General features: G+C 42.0%; 1 protein-coding gene across 3 annotated transcripts in view; it reads left to right on the forward strand.

The window, feature by feature from the left end:
* The window catches only part of FRMD4A (FERM domain containing 4A), a 366,806-nt gene that overhangs the window by 240,271 nt on the left and 110,301 nt on the right, over positions 1 to 16,234 (forward strand). For all 3 annotated transcript variants that reach the window (XM_040248505.1, XM_040248508.1, XM_040248507.1), the window contains exons 6-7: positions 3,206 to 3,262; positions 4,133 to 4,155. In XM_040248505.1, coding sequence (XP_040104439.1) covers positions 3,206 to 3,262; positions 4,133 to 4,155 — 80 coding nt within the window. The remainder of the gene's footprint in view (positions 1 to 3,205; positions 3,263 to 4,132; positions 4,156 to 16,234) is intronic.

Raw genomic sequence — 16,234 nt, forward strand, 5'->3', positions numbered from 1 at the left:
ACCCACTCCAGTATTCTTGGCTGGGAAATTCCATGGCAGAGGAGCCTGGCGGGCTACAGTCCATGGATCGCAGAGTTGGACACAATCAGACACAATTTAGCAACTAAAAAACAACACAGTAAATCAGATGTTGAGGACATGTGAACCCCATGACACCACTTTCTCTCCTATCAGCATCTCCCTCTTACCAGTGAATCTCAAAAGAAAACGAATCCATGCCCTCCAGACCACCTTGGATTCCCAAGGAAGACTCCAGCTCAGCAAACAGCCCTGCTCTTCAGATCTCCCCCACCCCAATGGCTCTCGGGGCCCTGGGGACACAGAGGAGTGTCACATGTGCAGCCCGTGGGTGGTGCCAAATGGGAAAGCACCTGTACCCCTTCCTTGAAGGGCCTTCTGCTCCCTATCCTTCTCTGATTCGTCCTCCGTCAAAGGAAAACCCAGCGCCCCAGGAAAGCACAAGGTTTTCGCAGGCGCTCTTTGTGGTCTTCTTCAGTTAATCTGCTCTGCTTGAGCAGAAACACTTGAAAGAGGCCACCTGTGTTCAAGAGAAGCCAGATCAGGGGAAGGTGGAAGGTGGAGTCGCCTCTCGAATGTTCTGTGGGAAGTGGACGCCTGGAAACATTTATCCACTCCTCCCCACGGGGACTCAGCTCTTGGGGTTCGAGGCACAGTGGGAAATGTGTGGTGTGGGCAGGAAGCCTAGGGCTCTGCTCCATCTCAGGGGAAATTTAAAGGGAACAGTCACCTGGGAGGGCCAGGGATGCAAAGGGCAAGGTTTCCTCCTTTGTAAACCTTGTGTTGTAAACAGACCTCAGGGAATTGGGCAGAGACTGCAAAGCAGCAAAGAATTTTCTTCCCAGTTGGAGGTTCCCCATTCCTAGATTGGGTCTTATAAACACCATTTAGATCTCTGAACTGACTCCTCTGAGGACAGACAATGCCGTGATTTTTTTGTTGTTTTTTAAGATTTATTTCTTTTATTTTTGGCTGTGCTGGGTCTTCGTTGCTGCACCCAGGCTTTCTCTAGTTGCAGCAGTTGTGGGCTACTCTTTGTTGCGGTGCGCAGGCTTCTTATTATGGGGTCTTCTCTTGTTGTGGAGCACGGGCTCTAGGGTGCGTGGGCTTCTGTAGTGGTGGCGCACGGGCTTAGTTGCTCCATAACAGTGGAATCTTCCTGGACCAGGGATGGAACCAATGTCCCCTGCATTGATAGGCGGATTATCAGGGAAGCCTAATGCTGAGATTCTTGAACTCAATATTAAATAGAAACAGCGAGAAGGAATACTGCAGCTCTTTCCCATCAGATTTTTACAAAAGTGGGGGATGTCTGCACCACCTTATTTTTCAATTCTTTTTACTCTTGCTGATCACGTTCTGACTCTCAGTGTTTTTAATATCTTCACTGGGAGGTGGTCGAGGACAGAGAAGGTGGAAACTCACCCCATTTAGAGTTGCTAGTTTTCATTTATCCTGAGGACACATGCAGTTGGTCAGAAAAAATTCATATAAATCAGGCCAGTGTTTAAATGGGCATCTTAGGTAGCTTGACTCTGAAAAGTGGTACATTATGATTAATGTTGCCCCATGACTAGGGGATGGCAGTTCCCCCCAGAACTGCAGAATGGACCGTGCAAAACCAAATCAATTAGAAAATGGCCACCGTCCACCCTCCCCACATCTGTCCCCTCCCCCAAAGTGTGGATGTTCTCCTTTAGCAGATGAGTCGAGTAATGAACCAAAAACCACGTGCACATGCTCCAGGGCTGTTCCTGATGGTTGGTTTTGAGTTGGCCTCTCCTGGGATGTTAACTATTAGCCACTGTTGACCATCGCCTGCAACCTCGGTGTAAATGTTTGACAGAGCACACATACCAACACACCGACAAGCACACACCGGTGACTTCAGGAAGTCGATTGGTGGGAATGGAAAAGCATATAGTGTGAGTAGAAACGATCCATTGTGGAAACCCTGGACAGTGTTTCTGTTAAATCATTTGTCCACTGTTAAATGATTTACATTCAGATGGGACCTGGTAATCCCAGGACTGCAATTCCAGGCATTCCTCCACACTCCGGCACTGACAGTCTGTATCAATTACAGTGGCCGTAAAGCTCCTTTAGCTGGTTAAGCGTAAAGAATTATTGTCCCCATCCATCCATGTCTCTCTTAGCTCGCACTCCAAGGTGGTTTGGTAGCAAACATTATTATCCATCTTTGAAATTCCTCAACCTGAAGGAGCCTGCAGGATATCCTTCCCTCTAAAGATATAGGTGTGCTTCAGTGCATTGTTTTGAAATACAGGGGCAAGTCCTGGACCACAAAAAAATCATTAGCAAATCCATGAATCAGAATTTGGTTTATAATTCAAAGAAAAGTAACTGGTTTTGGTTGTGCTGGGTCTTCATTGCTGCGCACAGGCTCGCTCTAGTTGTAGCAAGCAGGGCTACTCTCTAGCTACGGTGGCTTCCCTTACTGCGGAGCACCAGCTCCAGGGTACAGGCTTCAGCAGCTGTGGCACACAGGCTTAGTTGCCCTGCAGCATGTGAGATCTTCCCAGACCAGGTATCGAACCTGTGTCCCCTGCACTGGCAGATGTATTCTTAACCACTAGACCACCATCAGGGAAGTCCTGAGAGAAACGTTTTTAAACTTTCTGCAGTGAGTGAAGAGCCCGTATTTGTTCTGACATCATGGTAGTCAACAGCTACCTTGAAGTATTGAGTACATGAAGAAATGTGTCTCATACAACTGGGAAACTGTATTTTTAACTTTATGTAACTTTAATTTAAAGAGTCATAATTCCATCATAACCTTTTCTCTAGCAAAGTCTTACTACTGGTTCTGAAGTAGAGTTTACAAAGAAAAATGCATGTGGTGATCAAGTAACCTTAATCCATCAATTAATCAGATTGACAGATTTATAAAAAGCTGGAGACTGATCCATTCCTTACTTTCTCATGAAGAACTAGAGATGAAACCCCAGAAGAGACTGTGTAGACACAGGACCACCGGAGCTCTTATAAGAGCTGTAGAAATGATGTCAGGGGGCATTTGGGTTCAGGTAATTCAGAAAAGATGTTCTATGGGTGTTTGAGATTCTGAGTAACATCTCAGATAACAAAGACCTCTCCTCTTTCAGGCGAGATCATAAAGAAATCGTTGTTAAAGTACCAAACTTATCTTACTTGGTTTTCCTTTCAGGAGCTGATTGATGTTGACAGTGAAGTAGTGTTTGAATTGGCCTCGTATATTTTACAGGTAAGTTGTTTCCCTCCATCTTTGTATTCCAGGGCCATACACAGAAGATATAGGAATAAGACACCTCATGTATGGCAGTTGCTATAGCCAAGCAGGAAAGAGCTATTAGGGAAACTACACCATAGCAATAAACAGTGTCTCCTCTATTCTCTGTTCTTGTCCAAAATTTTAAGACAGTATCTCTCTGTAAGGGAAAATTGTGTGTATAACCTGAGATTGGGAAACTAAGATCATCTGGTGACCCCCTTTTCTTCAGGTCACTGGAGAAAGCCAAGTGAAAAAAGCTAGAATTTAATTGCCAGGAGAAGCACTGTCATGAAAGACGAGGAAAATACCTTTAAGCTTGTGTGGAAAAAGAGGGATCACTGAATATTAGCCACAAGGGCAAGATCAGAAGCACTGGCAGAATGAACTGAAATGATGTCATTAACTTTTTCCTTCAGCAAAGATTTATTGAGCAACTACTGTGCTCCAGGCATTATGCTGGATTCATTATAGACTCCATGGTCCCTACCCCCAGAAGCCCGCAGTACAAGACAGAACAGCAAGTACCACAAGACACATAGTGCTACCCAGACACATGTCCAGGTTCAGAATCTTTACAGCGGAAAAAGTTAGATCAGGGCTTAGAAGTGGAAACCTACCTTTTCCTTATGAATTGCTTTCTTTGTCTAGAACTTTGTAAAGTTTGTCTCCTATTCAGGTGGTAAATGCATGCATCCTTCCTTAATTATATTCTGGTAGCTGATAGGATGAAATAGCAGTCAGTTGGAATGATTCAGTAGAGGAGTTCATGATTCTACAGTGCATTTAAAAATCTGTAACACTAATCAGAATGAGTCACTGACATTGAGTTTTCTTCTTCTACAGGAGGCAAAGGGAGATTTTTCTAGGTGAGTTTACCTAAGTGTTTTGGCTTAAAAATGTATTCTGTTGCATCTGTATGAAAAGAAACTATTCTGTTATTCTTCATAGGAGGACAGTTTATTAATACTATATATTAATGATGAAATCCAGTTCCCAACTTGTCAGTGGAAAAATTACATCAAGCAGAGAAGATGTAGTAATAGCAGGAGAATATCCTGTACCAAATGAAAGTTACTAGGGATTTCCCTAGTGGTCCAGCGGTCAAGACTAGCGAGGGTGTGGGTTTGATCCCTAGTTAGGGAACTAAGATCCAGCATGCCACATGGTATGACCAAAAACGGAAAGAAAAGAAAATGAAAGTTACTAAAGGGCTGCCATTAGACTTGTTTTCCCCTCTTTTAGTTGCAACCCTGAAGAAACAAAATGCTAGCCTCTAAAAGATACCTTTCATGAAAGTGTTAAAACATAAATACCCTACTTCTACTTTCCTTCCTTTTCTGGGTATTATATTAGGGAGAGAACAAAAATAGACTTAACCAGGGGGAAGACTGTGCCCAGCTTTAATAACTCTATAGACCCGCAAACTTCATTCTCAATCTTTCATTTCATTAAGCACGGCCCATTGACTAGCAGGGCTATATTGCCAGTCTCTCCTGATCTTTAGTGGAGTCAGATAGGGGGTGTTCATCATCCACCAACAGAGCTGTCTGCTCGAAAACAGATACCATTCCTGGGATTCTGTTTTACTAGACACTCCTGAGGGAAGTCTCCAGAACAGCCCATTCTTTAGAATTGAGGCCTAGAGACCTAAAGATTAACCTCATGTACAAGAAAACAGCATCAGGGCATAGGATTTTGGCCCATTGAAAGGAAATTAACAAAAGTGGCATGAAAAACATGGATCCCTACTTCTTCTCCAATAAAGAGCTTGGATGTTTTCTCATGCTTTGGGGAATCTGATCTGTAAATGGAACCTAACCTACTTCACTTGGTATCTGCCTCTACTTGTCCAGCTTTGTTAAGTTCATGCTGACTAGGTTTTCAGGTCTTCGCTGCCTTCTCTCTACTCCCCGTGCATTTCTAAGGCTTTCTGACAAAGGCAGAGGCATATGTTCTCATTCAGATATCTCAGCAAAAGCAAAACAATTCTTTTACAATGTAAAACAAGGGTCAGTAAGCATTTTCTGTAAAGGGCCAGCCAGTGCACACGTGGGTTTTGCAGGCCACCCAGTCTCTGTTGCAGTTAATCACTTCTCCCTTTCTAAGTGCAGAGCAGCCAGAGACAGTAGGTAGTCAGATGAGTATGTCGGTATTCCAATAAAACTTTATTTATGTACTCAGAAATTTGAATGTCATATACATTTTCATGTACCACAAAATAATCTTTTGACTTTTTTCCCAACCTTTTAAGATATTTTTCTTAAGATTTTCCCCCCCAACCAGTCTTAGTTCACAGGCCACATAAAAACAAGCAGGGGGCTGGATCTGGCCTGTGGGTTGCAGTGGGCCGACCTCTGTTCCTAAAATATAGTCCCTTCAGCTCAATTTGATTATTTGTAGAAGGAGACCTCCAGGCCCCTTTTATTTAGGTTTCCCAAGTTCTTGCTATGAAACAGAGGTAGTCCATTTTTTTTGGACGAAGGTTTATTTATAGCCTTAGCAGGAGACCTTGGACATTGTAGGTGGTCGATAACCATTGACCAAATGGGTTGAGGGAAACATTTTCAGGATTTAGAAACTATACTTTGTTCTGTTTTTATTTGTTAGTTTTTTATGTCCTTCATTGCATTTGAGGCTCTTGATAAGTGCAGGTTCATATCTATTGAAAAAGGGCTCAGGAAAACCCCCGAAAAACGGTTTAATAACCACAGATCTAATGACCTCCATCGTCTGGTCTACTTACTCTGAAGGTACTTTTACCCCCCTTTTCTTTCACTGACTCTGAACTCTGCTGTAAATATTGTTTATTTTTGAGAGTCCCCTGACAGGATGGAATGTGAGCCAGGAACAGCATCATCTGGCCCCACAGATCCTGGGAACGTGGGGCCACACGGGGTGACCAGCGGTGAGGGGGGCAGGCCTGGCCTCCAGTAACTCATGGCCCCCTCATGAGCTTGTGGAATGCCAGCTTGTTGGCTGCAGAGAAACAAAGGACCCTGGTTTGACTTCATTTGTCAAAGTGTTCATCGAAGTTTGTTTGTAGCAGCAGCTGTCTGGAGTGAGAAATAGCTGTCAAGGGAGGGGAGAGGTCAGACACCTTATCTAAAAGGTCATTTTATCTCCCAGCATAAAACTCACATCATGGAAGATAGGATTCTCTGATAAACACTGTTCTCCATAGGGGTCCACAGTTAGTATGTTTGAGTGGCCTGGAGTTTGGAACCAGAGAAAAAATTCAAAATTCCTTGTTGATATCTTCCATCCATATCTGGGAAAATCCCCATAACACTGAAGTGGACCCCATTTGATATGGTGGCTGAACATCAGGTGTTTTCGATGTCCCCTTCTCAGAATTTAGTATTGGAGAATGTTGTTTTTGCTCTATTAATAATGAATGCCAGATTCTACATTCTTAATTGTGTTTGACTGAATAGCTTTGACTTATGTGCATGCTCAGTTACTCAGTTGTGTCTCACTCTTTGTGATTCCATGGACTGTAGCCTGCCAGGCTCCTCTGTACGTGGGATATTATAGGCAAGAATACTGGAGTGGGTTGCCATTTTTTCCTCCATGGGATCATCCTGACCCAGGGATCGAAACCATGTTTCTTGCATATCCTGCACTGGCAGGTGGATTCTTTACCACTGAGCCACCCACCTAGAAAGCCTTTGATTCATATACAGATCCTGTAAATAAAATGCATTTTCCTGAGAAACATTTGTAACATAAGATGTCAGCTTAGAACACACAGAGCACTTTGGAAACCTTTTTTATAATACGTGGTCCAGGGCTTCGTTCTGAGACCTTCTGGAATCTAGTGGATCCAATAACCTTTTAAATGAATGGCTGCACAAATGGCAAAGGAACTCTTCATAGCCCGTGCGTGCGTGTGTGCTAAGTTACTTCAGTCATGTCCTACTCTTTGCGACCCCATGGACTGCAGCCTGCCAGGCTCCTCTATTCATGGAATTCTACAGGCAAGCATGCTAGAATGGATTGCCATGCCCTCCTCCAGGGGTTCTTCCCAACCCAGGGATCGAGCCTGCGTCTCCTGCATTGCAGGTGGATTCTTGACCCACTGAGCCTTCTGTGAAGCCCCTTTATAGCCTGAAGATCCTGAATCTCTGCCATCCTTTTTAAAAGGTTACTTTGCCCAGGATGCTGTTATCCTATACATTTACATTTCAGGGAATAGATACAGATTACATTTATATAGAATGAATATTAAAACTCTACATATTATGGGAATTCTCTGGCAGTCCAGTGGTTAGGACTTGGAGCTTTCACTACTGTGGCCCAGATTCAATGCCTAGTTGAGGAACTAAGATGCTATAAGCTACTCAATGCAGGAAAAAAAAAATCCACATCTATGGGAGCTAGTTCCTTGATGCACAGGAAGAAAAGTGTTTTTTTTAACAAAAGGGAGAAGTCGAAAGTGCTGATATTACTTTACTAGAATAAGAACTATGTAGGGTCAGCCCAGAGCCATAACTACTCTTTCTCATGAAACTCACAGCTGTTCTGTTTCTTCTTTTGGACTCTTTTTGCTCAGCAGACCCTTGAAGGCTGATTCTTATGTAACCCCCTTTTCTTTCCAGTTAATGGAATTGTTCACTTCCTTGTCTTATTGAACTTAACAATGAAATCTTGGGTTCAGTGTTGCTGAAAGAAAGTGAGAGAGGTATAGATGAATACTAAGTGTTGTTTACAACAGGAAGAAATATATGTCACTCAGTCCGTATTCTAGCATAGAGTGGGCAAATTCATAAGATATAGTGAAAGGTTGAGGAAATCATCTTATCTAAAAATAATGTTTTCTCCTTTGTAGTATTTTCCTTAGCACAACATGTAGTTATCATATTTCATTTCCTGGTACATGCATATGTTTGAAAACATGAATGTCCATTAGCAATGAGGAAATCAGTGGAGTTGGCATTTCTGTTTAAAAACAATTGAATAGCCTAAGAACTGTCCATCATGGCAGCTACATAGGCAATATTAGGGCGAAAAGGCTCAACACAGTTTTAAAAACAAATAGTTCTCCTTTGATAATCTCTCCTGAGATTACCTCTCCTGTAGTCATTAGCTAATACACATTTTCCAGGATTTATATGTACTTTATTCACCACAAAGTCTGCAGTGGTTTAAATGCCAAGCCCTGACTTTTCTTGTTTAAAAAAAAAAATTTTTTTTAAACATTAGGTTTCTGTAGAAAATAATATTCTCACCTTTTAAAAGGTCAAAAAAACAAAAAGCTAATGCAGGGAATACCTAATTTAATCAACTGAACAGGACTTTCAAATTGTATAGTTACATTCTAATTTAATAGAAGATTTATTAGTACACTGTACTAAGCAAGTTACTACTTACAGAACTTGATTTTTTTTTTTTTTTTTTTGCTTTTGTCCCTAAAGAGATCTTAACAGAAAACCCTAGTGTCTAATCTTTATACTCTGGTTTTGAGAATAGCCTCACTTTTTACCTTCTCTCAGCCCTTCTGAAAGTGGGCCACCAAAAAAAAAAAGGAAAAAAGATCATTTTAAACATTTTACCAAATCAGTGAATTGATTAAAAATACTTTATGCTGCCAGGACATCCCTGGTGGTCCAGTGTGGCTAAGATTCCATGCTCCCAGTGCAGGGAGCCCAAGTTCAATCCCTGGTTAGGGAACTAGATCCCATATACTACAACTAAGACCCAGGGCACCCAAATAAGTAAATTAAAATATTTTGGGGCTTCTGGTGACTCAGTGGTAAAGAATCTACCTGCCAGTGCAGAAGGCAAGGATTCAATCCCTAATGTGGGAAGATCCCACATGCCTTGGAGCAATTAAGCCAAGCACCACAGTTTTTGACCCTGTGCTCTAGAGCCCAGGAACTGCAACCATTGAGTCCACGTGCCACAACTACTGAGCCCACACGCTATAGAACCTGGGCTAGCAGGAGAAGCCAGTGCAGTGAGAGAAGCCTGCGTACCGCAACGAGAGAGAAATGCCTGCTTTCCACAACTAGAGAAAAGCCCCTGGAGCAATGGAGACCTAGCACAGCCAAAAAATAAATAAAGTTATTGTTTAATAAAATTATTTTTTAAATAAATATATGATTTTTTAAAAAATAAAGAAGTCAAGGCACAGTTATATAAGATTAAAATAAATAAATTCCCAAATCACACTACCTTTGATATAAAGAATCATCCACAAATTAATAGGGACTAGTAAAAAATAAAATCGGTTCTGTAGAATTTTTTGTGAACAAGATTTACAGAAACCAGATCAGGACAGCTCGGTTACTTGGGGCCATCTGATGGGACCTGGAAATGTCTTTGCTACAGATAACTGGATGTACTAATGAAAAGTGAGAGTGAAAGTCACTCAGTCGTGTCTGACTCTTTGTGACCCCATGGACTATAGAGTCCATGGAATTCTCTAGGCCAGAATCCTGGAGTGGATAGCTTTTCCATTCTCCAGGGGATCATCCCAACCCAGGGATCTAACTTAGGTCTCCCACATTGCAGGCGGATTCTTTACCAAATGAGCTATCAGGAAAGCCGTGCTAATCACTGAAAGACTTATGAGGACCAGTAAGCAGTCAGCACTTGAAAAAGGCTTGTGCTGAGGAAATCCCATGTAAAGATCTGTGAGTCACACTTTGCTTACCTGTTAGGCAAAGCTCATCATCTGCTTGCTTTAAAGATGATGGCAAGCTGCCCTCCATCTGCAGCTTCTCGGTTCCAAATAAACACAGCAACCAGAGTCAAGGGAGTTTCTATGACACCTGTACCAGGTTATGGGCTGGTCTTAGTGAGACAATATCTGCCTCTCAGAGTTCCAGGGTCAGTAAGAGTCTTACTGTAACCTTGATTTATCAACCTGCAGATTTCTAATTCTCCTTAATAACAATAATACTACTTTTAGAAACAGAGCAGCGCTTTACTCCCTCAACAGAAATGAACAGTGGTCCTTCATTAACAAAAGAAATTGGTTTTTAACTCCATTTTAGATGAGCAATTGGAGTATTTATTTGTCCCAAAAAATTCCTTTCAGCTTCCACAGACTTGCCTGGTCTTAGGTCTCTAGAAGAGCAGTTAGTTAGAAGCAAAAAAAAAAAAAAAAAAAAGTGAAGAACTTTTAATATTTTATCTCTGTAAACCATGGGACCGTGTGTTCACTAAGACAGAGAGATAAAATGAAATTTCTGTGGGGAAAAAATATACCCTCTTGATTTTTTTTTGTTCTTTGTGTGATATCTGTTCTGCATTTTTAAAGAGCGTTTGTGAATTAATGCAATGAAATAACACTGGTATCTGAAAATTCGAGGCTTGTAGGTGTTGTGGTTTTTTTTTTTTTTTTTTTTTTTTTTTTTTTTTTTTGTCTTTTTGTCAGACTAGGTGATGCCTTTTAGGCAGTCATAGATTAAACGAAGGCTTCCCAGGTGGCTCAGTGGTAAAAAGCCCACCTGCCAATGCAGGAAACTCAGGAGACCCAGGGTTTCATCCCTGGGTTGGGAAGATCCCCTGGAGGAGGGCATGACAACCCACTCCAGTATTATTGCCTGGAGAATCCCATGGATAGAGGAGCCTGGTAGGCTACAGTCCATAGGCTCGCAAAGAGTCGGACATGACTGAGGCCACTCAGCACACACACACATGCAGGTTAAACGAAGAATTTTAAAAGATCAACAGGAAAAGAAGACAAAGGGCTGACTTTCTTCTAAAAGACTTTTTTGGTAACATAAATATTTATATAGATTACTATCTTTTAAAAGATGACAGCATTATTTTCTTGCTGTGCTAAAAGAGCATTGAAAGCTGATTAATTGCAGGCGGCAGTCTGTAAATCACAATTCTGAGCCTCCAGCATCATTACTTTGCACTTACATAAGTGGTTTTACTACTGCAAGTCAGAGCTCAGTTTTATAGCAGTCTTAGAGCATTTGATCATTTGGGGTATATTTTCCTACAGTGTTTTAATTGGCCTCTTGAAAGAAAGCAGCTGGTATGATCATATAGTAAGAGAAATAGATTTACTGAGACTTTTAGATAATTATTAAAAAAAAAAAGACTTGGACAGCTGTGTTTGGAAGAGTCAACATTTCGAATACAACTTACATAACCTATTAGTATCTTTAATATACAAACTTGCAAATTTCCCTATTGGAAAATTCCTAGGAAAAAAAAGTCATCTGTTAAGCTTGAAACACATGGAAGCCCCAAGAAGAGTTTTTGTAAGAAGAATTTAAAGTATATAAATCTCATATATTATTTTATCAAGAGAGGAGAAAGGAGTGTGTGATATTTTCCCGTGACTTATAAAGGACTTGAGAGAGAAACAGCTGGAATCTCTCACACCAGCAGGACCTTTTGAAAGGAATGGAATCTGAAATTTTGAAACAAAATGTTCAAATGGAAAAGTTATTACAGAAAGCTTTGTTTTGTGCACAACAGTCCATTTCATTGAGCTTTTCAAGTGTGTAATTCACAGTTTCCAAACATAGAAAAGTATTCAGATAGGGTATTTTGCAGGATGATATTCTTCAAATCCTATGGGAATTGTTTAAGTAAAAAGTGAAAGAAGAACTTGTGTATTATGCCAGCTTGTCTCATTTGCTAAGCATTTCTTTAATATCAATGTTACATTTTGAGTTAACCTTGATAACAGCAAAAAGGTTCACGATTATGACATTATGTCAGTTGTTCAGAATTAAGATTCTGTCTCAGAAGCATAATGTTGTAGAAAATTAATCAGTTTCTTTTTCTTGTGCCCTTAAAATTCTTGCCTCACCTTGTAGGCTTATAAAAAATTTTTAACTTGCTTTGAATTTTACAAGTTTACAGCTATGTTAGAAACTCACAAAAATTGTTCCTGTCATCCTAGAAAACCAAACTCACTAATCGAGAAAGAAATCATTATTTAGATAAATTACCCTTTAACATCAGAAATAAAGGCACATACATACTGCCTTTGTCCCTCCATCCAGGTGGCAAATTAGTGTGGCATATTTATCCATGATGCATGCCTGGAATCCATAGTCTCATGCTGGAAAAATCTCAGAGGGATTCCATGTGCTTCCCAGGTGTCTCCAAGTGTCACAAGAGAAACGTCGTAAGCTTTGCCTCCAGCCTGTGAGCCTCCCTCCACTCCTGAGAGAGAATGTGATAGGGAAGAGATAATCATCTTCTGTGCTATAACCTGAACTTCAGCTTGGTTTACAAAAAAAAAGAAAAAAAGAGAAATTATTTCTTTCATGGTTAATTACAATCAGCAGAGATCATCTACAAGTCTCCTTATTCATTTGTCTCAGAGTTTTCTAGATGTATTGTACCATTGGATAAAGCAATACAGACCCACATCTCTGAAGCTTTTCCCAGTGTTTCTGAATTGAGAGCTTTGTGGGTTTTAGATGGTAATGCAGGCTATCCTGTAACACCCACGACAATATCTGGGACAGCCCCTGGACTCCAGTCTGTTCACACTTCTGCATCAGAATGTGGACATTCACACCAAGTGGAAGAGAGAGAAAGGTCAAACATTAGGTTTGCCACCCAGTTGGCTAGAAGGGTTTTTTCTGTATTGTTTATTTGACTCACTGGGTCTTCACGCGGTGCTCGGCCTTCTTTAGTTGCAGCATGTGGGCTGAGTAGTTGCGGTGCCTGTGCTTAGTTGTGGCATGTGGGATTGAACCCAGGCCCCCTTGCATTGGGTCTTAGCTCCTGGACCACCAGGGAGGTCCCTAGAAGGCTTTATTTCTTACAGGTTTTCAGATTTTGGAATTGTGGCTAATGAGGACCTATAATATTCTTTTTTACTTATGAAACCCCTCTCCCTGGAGAACTTGACCTTCATGATACAGTTACGAAATATGGAAGAGTTGGTAGAACATTAGCTTCCTGTTACTGCTTCTGAGTTTCCCATTCATCCTTTCTGTAACACTAAGGTAGCCTTCTGGCTTTAGTGCTGTAGCGTTTTAGTACCAGGGGACCTCAAAACCACTGGTTTCAGGAAGAATCCTTCCATGGGAAGCCAGTTCTACTTGCCCAAGTTTTGTCCTGTAAATTATGAACATCTTGCGTGACCCAGAAGGAATCTTCTGAAAAAGCATTCCCTCATTTTCAAAGGACAAGGACTTCCCTGGTGGCTTAGATGGTAAAGCGTCTGCCTACAATGCGGGAGGCCTGGGTTCAATCCCTGGGTCAGGAAGATCTCCTGGAGAAGGAAATGGCAGCCTGCTCCAGTACTCTTGCCTGGAAAATCCCATGGATGGAGGAGCCTGGTAGGCTACAGTCCATGAGGTGGCAAAGAGTCAGACACGACTGAGCGACTTCACTTTCACAAGCACCTTGTGGTTTTGCGAATACTCCTATCAAGTTTAATGCTTGCTTTCCTCACTTTATGGTGTCTTGGTTAAATGTATTGTAGCTGTTTTTTTGTGGCCAATCCCCTAGTTGATGTATTGCTAGAAAGCTTAGTTTTCCAGAGTAGGTCCTTCAAACTTCCCGTGTTTTATGACCAGGGTAGACAGTAAAAGCAAGGTCCATCATCTTAAGGAGAAAAAAAGAGCCTTAAATCAAAGACCAACAGACCATTGAGAGATCACTTTTTTGCTGGCAACATTAATCACTATCTAAAAGTTTTGAATAAAATAAAATATTAAAAATAAGACTTCAGTTTTACTCTCAGTTTAGCAAGTGACTTTCAAAGAGATCTTTTTTCTTTTTCTGTTAATAAAAGTGGAACCTAACTTTTGTTTGGAACAAGGAACTGTTTTAGAGTGTTTTATAAGTTGGCATTTATAAGGTACCCTGGACTCTGGGGGAAATGTCCAAGTGGAAGATCTTGAGAGAGAAAGCTGGGCACTTCTAGCACATTCTTTCGGTTTCAGCTTCCCAAGTCCCTGGAGATAGAGTGACCAGCTGTCCCGTTAAGGCAGCTTTGTGATTTGCAGTCCGAGTTTGGCCAGATTGCCTGACGGGCGGTCCCCCTCTAAGTTATCACAGATGTTTACAGACAGCAAGAAAGCAAACAGGACATTTCTACATAGCTGTCCTTTGGGAAGGTTTAAGAGCCCTGGATCCCTTCCAGAATGTAATGGATTTGGACGGGTTTCACGCCTTTGTGATTTCTTGTTGTATTTCTCTGTGTCACCTTGCCCTGGGGGAGCACTCGAAAAGCCACTGCTGCTCCAGCCAGTATGTCAGGCCTGGGACTCTCATCAGGGATGCTTGTTTGCCAACAAATGAGTGTTTAGTGGGTAAGACAATCCCTTCCTCCTTTAGTTCCATCCTTCCCCAAATATGCTTTAGATGAGTCTGAGTAAACCCAAATCCGTGCCTCAGCTTAACTGCCTTTCTTAGAGTTGCATCCAGTAAAATTCAACCCATAGGGTGCCTCCCTAGGCACTGATGAGTCAGTGAATCAAATCCCTGTTCTTGGAGAGCTTATAGTTAATAAACAGAGATCAGACGCAAAAACTCATTATTGTGGGCTCTTGGGTGTTTGGGGACCTGAGTATTTCTTTAAGCTATGTCTTAATAGCACATGAGTAAAGATCCCAAGCTGTGCTTGGGAACTGAATTTTCCTAAACATGAGGAGGTGACCTGTTTGAAAAGCTCCAGTGACTGACAAATGTCTCCTACCCAAACTTGGACTCTGCCAGCCTGGCACGGAAGATCCTCAAAATCTTATGCCTAGTCTGCCGTTTATTTGGCCAGGCTGCCTGTTATACACCACCTACCCTGGTTGATCTCTTCAGTTCATAGTGCCTGACCTCCATACTCTGCTGGATTCCACTAAGAAGAAAAATGAGATTCCTATTCTTTTCTTCATGAAGGTCCTGCCCCAAAGCCTGCTTCCACACTAGAGTCCACAGAGACCTTCCTTTCCTCCACACGCTTTAGTTTGTCGTTTGAATCGTGACCCAGCACTGCCCATGTCATCGGCTGCCTTTTAATTTGTACCTCCTGCTCCATGCCCTTAATTGTGAGCATCTTTTGATTGAGGACTATGTCTTACCCTTTTTATTTTAATATTTCCTACACTACTTCCTAATAGCAGGGGCTCCATAAATACATTCAACTTATTGATTATTAATCAATAAATTCTTGCCACTTGAGTGATAACAGTTCAAGGACTTGGATTTATTGATTTCAGCAGTTACAAATTGAGTTATTCTTTCCAGTTGGTTGTTCAAAGCCAAGATTCACAAACTTCACTGGCACTGTTTCTTGTGGGGCTTCCCTTGTGGCTCAGCTGGTAAAGAATCCACCTGCAATGCGGGAGACCTGGGTTGGATCCATGGGTTGGGAAGCTCCCCTGGGGAAGGGAAAGGCTTCTGTTTCTTAGTCCACTTGAAAAATGCCCTTTCGGGGAGTAGCAGTAAGGTTACATCCATGTGTTTCTTTGGCACCATGTATGTGAACTCGAAGTCTGGAAGTGGTTTTGCCCAGTGACACTTGGCATCCAAAAGGCATCGCTGGAGGCAGTGTTTCTGGCTGGTTGGGGACCCACAGAAAGTCACGTGATTCCAGCATTCCTTCTTCCTTTTCTATTTATCTACTGAGCACCTGTCTCGTTGCTTTTTAGATGCTACTGTCCAATGTCCAGGCCGTCAGTCTTTGCCTTGCTTTTCATGAGCAGCATGGAAGCTGCTACTATAGCCGAGGTTAGACCTGTGTGTGGAGGCAGGCTCCACAGGTGGCCTCTGCTCCCCAGCAGGGCCCTCGAGACGCTCTGGTAGACCAGTACAGAGAGACCCCAGTACACACCAAAACCATCCCAAAGGGATACTGCCGACGGCTCTAGAGGTAGACAGTGGGGGCCAACACCCAGATGTCTTGTCCCAGTGGGGATGCAGGTCTGCTGAGTGCATGTGGGGGAGTCAAGCCTCTGAAAACCCCTGGTTAAACTTGACAAGTTTAAAGTATCTTCCAGAACACGTGAGTCTGCAGGG

Source organism: Oryx dammah, unplaced genomic scaffold (genome assembly GCF_014754425.2).
Source record: "Oryx dammah isolate SB20612 unplaced genomic scaffold, SCBI_Odam_1.1 HiC_scaffold_10, whole genome shotgun sequence".
Classification (NCBI taxonomy): Eukaryota; Metazoa; Chordata; class Mammalia; order Artiodactyla; family Bovidae; genus Oryx; species Oryx dammah.